General features: G+C 48.8%; 1 protein-coding gene across 1 annotated transcript in view; it reads left to right on the top strand.

Annotated features, from left to right (window-relative positions):
• LOC138861769 (uncharacterized) overlaps positions 1-5,556 on the top strand; it is a 10,606-nt gene extending 5,050 nt beyond the window's left edge. Inside the window, exons 2-5 of the mRNA XM_070121601.1 lie at positions 3,839-4,063; positions 4,299-4,475; positions 5,119-5,244; positions 5,414-5,556. Coding sequence (XP_069977702.1) covers positions 3,839-4,063; positions 4,299-4,475; positions 5,119-5,244; positions 5,414-5,556 — 671 coding nt within the window. The remainder of the gene's footprint in view (positions 1-3,838; positions 4,064-4,298; positions 4,476-5,118; positions 5,245-5,413) is intronic.
• The last annotated feature ends 1,944 nt before the right edge of the window (positions 5,557-7,500 follow it).

Raw genomic sequence — 7,500 nt, forward strand, 5'->3', positions numbered from 1 at the left:
AAACACCTTCGTTTGGATGTGCTCCGCGCTGAGACGATTTTTATGCTTATGTATGCGTCTTCGAGGAAACTGTAAAAGGACAACGCTATTCACCTCATTTTAGGTCGGAATTTGATACTCTATCTTGATTATCAATTATGTTCACGCGGGTGAGTTCATTACTAGATACAAGCACAAACACAGACACACGTAAATACACAAAAAGACACAGATGCATACACAGACATACAAACAAGCAACCAGACATACACATACACACACAGACAGACATACAGACGCTCACCCCCCCCCCCCCACACACACACACACGCAAAGCCACTTCCCACGCCGACCGCAATCCAACGACAAACGGGCGCGACAAACCAGCACACGGAAACTCTGCCACAATGACACTCCTACTCCTAATACTCCTGCCCCTCCCCCTCCCCTCTCCCTTTCCTCTCCCATAGCCCTCCCCCCTCAGGTAACTCCCCACCTCCCCTGTTTCTCCCCTACGCCCTAGTCTTCCCACTCCCACCTCTCCCGTGCCTTACCCCCTTGCCCCTAGCCTCCCCCTCACCCATAGCTTTCCCACTCCCACCTCTCCCCCTAGCTTTCCCTGTCCCCTTCTCCCCTCTCCCCTAGCCTTCCTGTCCCCCTCTCCCCTAGCCTTCCCTGTCCCCCTCTCCCCTAGCCTTCCCTGCCCCCTCTCCCCTAGCCTCCCCCTTCCCCTTCTCCTCTTGCTTTCCCCTTTCCCTTCTCCCCTTGCCTTCCCCTTCCTCATTTCCCCTCTTCCCCGCTCCACCTCTCCCCTAGCTTTCCCTGTCCCCTCCCCCTTCCCCCTCTCCCCTAGCCTTCCCTGTCCCCGTCTCCCTAGCCTTCCCTGCCCCCCTCTCCCCCTAGCCTTCCCTGTCCCCCTCTCCCCAGCCTCCCCTTCCCCTTCTCCCTCTTGCTTTCCCCTTTCCCTTCTCCCCTTGCCTTCCCCTTCCTCATTTCCCCTCTTCCCCGCTCCACCTCTCCCCTAGCTTTCCCTGTCCCCCTCTCCCCCTCTCCCCTAGCCTTCCCTGTCCCCCTCTCCCCTAGCCTTCCCTGCCCCCCTCTCCCCTAGCCTCCCCCTTCCCCTTCTCCTCTTGCTTTCCCCTTTCCCTTCTCCCCTTGAGAAGGGAAAGAGAGAGAGAGAGAGAGGGAGAGGGAGAGGGAGAGGGAGAGGAAGAGGGAGAGGGAGGGAGAAAAGCAAAGAGGGGAAGTTGAAAAGGAGGGAGTTAGAGGGAGAGAAATAGAGAGGGAGGGAGGATGACAGGGAACGCTGGAAAGAGAGAGCGAGAGAGAGAGCGAGAGAGAGAGCGAGAGAGCGAGAGAGAGAGAGAGAGAGAGAGAGAGAGAGAGAGAGAGAGAGAGAGAGAGAGAGAGAGAGAGAGAGAGAGAGAGAGAGAGAGAGAGAGAGAGAGAGAGAGAGAGAATACCCCCTCAAGAAAAAGAGCGATTCACAATCGCACACTTTTTCGGGGGACAAATCCCCCTCTCCCTCTTATCTCTGTCCCATCCGCCCGCAACCACGAAAAAATCTCCAACGAGAAGGGAGAGAGAAAGGGCATAGAGATAACGCAGATAACGGGTAAAGCAGAGGGAGAAAACCAGGCAAAAGAACACTGACTGAGCAAGAGGGCTGCCCCAGGTCAGCCTCGAGGAGGTCAACTGGACGGACGTTAAACCCACCTGCCCACCTGCCCACCTGCCCACCCACTCACCCACTCAGCCAGCTACCCCACTTCTACCCCCCCCCCCTCCTTCCCCCTCATGCAAGTCGCCCACCTTGGCTCAGTTGCAGGTATCAGGAGTCCGTCTTAAAGGTTTCTTCGCTTTTCTTATCGCCTTGTTCTCTTTATCATTGCATTTACTTTTGTTATTGTTATCATTATTATTATTACTATCATATTATCATTACTATTATCATTATAATATTATCATTATTATTATCATTATCATCACATTGCCATTATAATTATCATTATATTTATTACTGTCATAATTATATTGATTATTATCATCATTACATTGGTCATTATCATTATAATCATTATCATCATTATTAATATCATCATCTCCATTATCATCCTCGTTATTATTATTGTTATAAGTATTATCATAATCATTGCAATTACTGCCATTATCATTATTAATATCATTATATAATAATAAAACGAAAAGAAACCAAGAAAGTCTTGTCTTACTTTTCAATAAATCTTTGCTATGCACCGAGTGATTTTCTATCATTGGTATCATCATTAGTATGATCTCCTTCCTTCCGCATCACCATCATCATTATCAGCATCACTATTCTCAACATCATTATCATCTATCAAGCGGGTTTCGCAACTAGTTCCATACTATTTCCTTACTATCTACCTGGTTACCCTCCCTCTTCTTCTTTCTCCCTCCCCCTTCTCCTTTCTTTCCCTATCCCACTCTCCTATTTCTCCCTCCCACCCTCTTCCATTCTCTTCTCTTCTCTTTCCCTCTCCCACTCTCCTCCCTTTCCATACCTCCTCCTTTCACCATCTCCCTCCCCCACCCCCTCTCTCCTTTATTCTCTACCAACTTAACTTCCTTCCTCTACCTTTCCCTCACCTCTTCCACCCTCCTTCAATCTCTTTTTTCTCCTCTTCCCGTTTGTTCTTGCGTCTTGGGCTTTCCTCCGGGCATCGATAACACTATCTTCCCTTATCGCAAGGACTTTACACCTCCTCCAACGCGCCGTCACCTACTACGCAGCTGTGAAGTGGTTTCCAGGAGACATGAGTTTGGTTGAAGTGGATCTGGGGGGGGGGGGTAAATCAGGTCTGTCAAGCTAACTCGGAGGGAATTGAAGTTCAGGTGAAATGGACTCGGGGAACTCTCAAGCTTAGATGAAGCGGATCTCTGGATAACCCAAGTTATAGTGAAGCAAATCCCTTAGTAATCCAAGTTATAGTGAAGCGAATTCCTGAGTAATCCAAGTTATAGTGAAGCGAACCCCCTGAGTAATCCAAGTTATGGTGAAGCGAATCCCTGAGTAATCCAAGTTATGGTGAAGCGGCCCCCTTGGGTAATCCAAATTATGGTGAAGCGAACCCCCTGGGTAATCTAAGTTATGGTGAAGCGAATCCCTGGGTAATCCAAGTTATGGTGAAGCGGCCCCCTAGGGTAATCCAAATTATGATGAAGCGAACCCCCTGGGTAATCTAAGTTATGGTAAAGCGAATCCCTGAGTAATCCAAGTTATAGTGAAGCGAACCCCCTGAGTAATCCAAGTTATGGTGAAGCGAACCCCCTGGGTAATCTAAGTTATGGTAAAGCGAATCCCTGAGTAATCCAAGTTATAGTGAAGCGGCCCCCTTGGGTAATCCAAATTATGATGAAGCAAACCCCCTGGGTAATCTAAGTTATGGTAAAGCGAATCCCTGAGTAATCCAAGTTATGGTGAAGCGGACCCCCTGGGTAATCTAAGTTATGGTGAAGCGGACCCCCTGGGTAATCTAAGTTATGGTAAAGCGGACCCCCTGGGTAATCTAAGTTATGGTAAAGCGGACCCCCTGGGTAATCCAAGTTATGGTGAAGCGAATCCCTGAGTAATCCAAGTTATGGTGAAGCGGACCCCCTGGGTAATCTAAGTTATGGTGAAGCGGACCCCCTGGGTAATCTAAGTTATGGTGAAGCGGACCCCCTGGGTAATCTAAGTTATGGTGAAGCGAACCCCCTGGGTAATCTAAGTTATGGTAAAGCGGACCCCCTGGGTAATCCAAGTTATGGTGAAGCGAATCCCTGAGTAATCCAAGTTATGGTGAAGCGGACCCCCTGGGTAATCTAAGTTATGGTGAAGCGGACCCCCTGGGTAATCTAAGTTATGGTAAAGCGGACCCCCTGGGTAATCTAAGTTATGGTGAAGCGAACCCCCTTGGTAATCTAAGTTATGGTAAAGCGGACCCCCTGGGTAATCTAAGTTATGGTGAAGCGAACCCCCTTGGTAATCTAAGTTATGGTAAAGCGAACCCCCTGGGTAATCCAAGTTATGGTGAAGCGGACCCCCTGGGTAATCCAAGTTATGGTGAAGCGAATCCCTGAGTAATCCAAGTTATGGTGAAGCGGACCCCCTGGGTAATCTAAGTTATGGTGAAGCGAACCCCCTGGGTAATCCAAGTTATGGTGAAGCGGACCCCCTGGGTAATCCAAGTTATGGTGAAGCGAATCCCTGAGTAATCCAAGTTATGGTGAAGCGGACCCCCTGGGTAATCTAAGTTATGGTGAAGCGGACCCCCTGGGTAATCCAAGTTATGGTGAAGCGAACCCCCTGGGTAATCTAAGTTATGGTGAAGCGGACCCCCTGGGTAAACTAAGTTATGGTGAAGCGAACCCCCTTGGTAATCTAAGTTATGGTAAAGCGGACCCCCTGGGTAATCTAAGTTATGGTGAAGCGAACCCCCTGGGTAATCCAAGTTATGGTGAAGCGGACCCCCTGGGTAATCCAAGTTATGGTGAAGCGAATCCCTGAGTAATCCAAGTTATGGTGAAGCGGACCCCCTGGGTAATCTAAGTTATGGTGAAGCGAACCCCCTGGGTAATCCAAGTTATGGTGAAGCGGACCCCCTGGGTAATCCAAGTTATGGTGAAGCGAATCCCTGAGTAATCCAAGTTATGGTGAAGCGGACCCCCTGGGTAATCTAAGTTATGGTGAAGCGGACCCCCTGGGTAATCTAAGTTATGGTGAAGCGAACCCCCTGGGTAATCTAAGTTATGGTGAAGCGGACCCCCTGGGTAATCTAAGTTATGGTGAAGCGAACCCCCTGGGTAATCTAAGTTATGGTAAAGCGGACCCCCTGGGTAATCCAAGTTATGGTGAAGCGAATCCCTGAGTAATCCAAGTTATGGTGAAGCGGACCCCCTGGGTAATCTAAGTTATGGTGAAGCGAACCCCCTGGGTAATCTAAGTTATGGTAAAGCGGACCCCCTGGGTAATCCAAGTTATGGTGAAGCGAATCCCTGAGTAATCCAAGTTATGGTGAAGCGGACCCCCTGGGTAATCCAAGTTATGGTGAAGCGAATCCCTGAGTAATCCAAGTTATGGTGAAGCGGACCCCCTGGGTAATCTAAGTTATGGTGAAGCGGACCCCCTGGGTAATCCAAGTTATGGTGAAGCGAACCCCCTGGGTAATCTAAGTTATGGTGAAGCGGACCCCCTGGGTAATCTAAGTTATGGTGAAGCAGACCCGCTGGGTAATCCAAGTTATGGTGAATCGAATCCCTGAGTAATCCAAGTTATGGTGAAGCGAATCCCTGAGTAATCCAAGTTATGGTGAAGCGGACCCCCTGGGTAATCTAAGTTATGGTGAAGCGGACCCCCTGGGTAATCTAAGTTATGGTGAAGCGGACCCCCTGGGTAATCTAAGTTATGGTGAAGCGGACCCCCTGGGTAATCTAAGTTATGGTGAAGCGAACCCCCTGGGTAATCTAAGTTATGGTGAAGCGAACCCCCTGGGTAATCTAAGTTATGGTGAAGCAGACCCGCTGGGTAATCCAAGTTATGGTGAATCGAATCCCTGAGTAATCCAAGTTATGGTGAAGCGAATCCCTGAGTAATCCAAGTTATGGTGAAGCGGACCCCCTGGGTAATCTAAGTTATGGTGAAGCGGACCCCCTGGGTAATCCAAGTTATGGTAAAGCGAATCCCTGAGTAATCCAAGTTATGGTGAAGCGAACCCCCTGGGTAATCTAAGTTATGGTGAAGCGGACCCCCTGGGTAATCTAAGTTATGGTGAAGCGGACCCCCTGGGTAATCCAAGTTATGGTGAAGCGAACCCCCTGGGTAATCTAAGTTATGGTGAAGCGGACCCCCTGGGTAATCTAAGTTATGGTGAAGCGAATCCCTGAGTAATCCAAGTTCTGGTGAAGCGAATCCCTGAGTAATCCAGGTTCTGGTGAAGCGAATCCCTGAGTAATCCAAGTTATGGTGAAGCGAATCCCTGAGTAATCCAGGTTCTGGTGAAGCGAATCCCTGAGTAATCCAAGTTATGGTGAAGCGAATCCCTGAGTAATCCAGGTTCTGGTGAAGCGAATCCCTGAGTAATCCAAGTTATGGTGAAGCGGACCCCCTGGGTAATCTAAGTTATGGTGAAGCGAACCCCCTGGGTAATCTAAGTTATGGTGAAGCGGACCCCCTGGGTAATCCAAGTTATGGTGAAGCGAATCCCTGAGTAATCCAAGTTCTGGTGAAGCGAATCCCTGAGTAATCCAGGTTCTGGTGAAGCGAATCCCTGGGTAATCCAAGTTCTGGTGAAGCGAATCCCTGAGTAATCCAGGTTCTGGTGAAGCGAATCCCTGAGTAATCCAAGTTCTGGTGAAGCGAATCCCTGAGTAATCCAGGTTCTGGTGAAGCGAATCCCTGAGTAATCCAAGTTATGGTGAAGCGAATCCCTGAGTAATCCAGGTTCTGGTGAAGCGAATCCCTGAGTAATCCAAGTTATGGTGAAGCGAATCCCTGAGTAATCCAGGTTCTGGTGAAGCGAATCCCTGAGTAATCCAAGTTATGGTGAAGCGAATCCCTGAGTAATCCAAGTTATGGTGAAGCGAATCCCTGAGTAATCTAGGTTCTGGTGAAGCGAATCCCTGAGTAATCCAAGTTATGGTGAAGCGAATCCCTGAGTAATCCAGGTTATGGTGAAGCGAATCCCTGAGTAATCCAAGTTATGGTGAAGCGAATCCCTGAGTAATCCAAGTTATGGTGAAGCGAATCCCTGAGTAATCTAGGTTCTGGTGAAGCGAATCCCTGAGTAATCCAAGTTATGGTGAAGCGAATCCCTGAGTAATCCAAGTTATGGTGAAGCGAATCCCTGAGTAATCCAGGTTATGGTGAAGCGAACCCCCTGAGTAATCCAGGTTCTGGTGAAGCGAATCCCTGAGTAATCTAGGTTCTGGTGAAGCGAATCCCTGAGTAATCCAAGTTCTGGTGAAGCGAATCCCTGAGTAATCCAAGTTCTGGTGAAGCGAATCCCTGAGTAATCCAGGTTCTGGTGAAGCGAATCCCTGAGTAATCCAAGTTCTGGTGAAGCGAATCCCTGAGTAATCCAAGTTCTGGTGAAGCGAACCCCCTGAGTAATCCAGGTTCTGGTGAAGCGAATCCCTGAGTAATCCAAGTTCTGGTGAAGCGAATCCCTGAGTAATCCAGGTTCTGGTGAAGCGAATCCCTGAGTAATCCAGGTTCTGGTGAAGCGAATCCCTGAGTAATCCAAGTTATGGTGAAGCGAATCCCTGAGTAATCCAAGTTATGGTGAAGCGAATCCCTGAGTAATCCAAGTTATGGTGAAGCGAATCCCTGGGTAATCCAAGTTATGGTGAAGCGAATCCCTGAGTAATCCAAGTTATGGTGAAGCGAATCCCTGAGTAATCCAGGTTCTGGTGAAGCGAATCCCCGAGTAATCCAAGTTATGGTGAAGCGAATCCCTGAGTAATCCAGGTTATGGTGAAGCGAATCCCTGGGTAATCCAAGTT

This window comes from Penaeus vannamei, chromosome 5, assembly GCF_042767895.1.
Source record: "Penaeus vannamei isolate JL-2024 chromosome 5, ASM4276789v1, whole genome shotgun sequence".
NCBI classification, from domain to species: domain Eukaryota; kingdom Metazoa; phylum Arthropoda; class Malacostraca; order Decapoda; family Penaeidae; genus Penaeus; species Penaeus vannamei.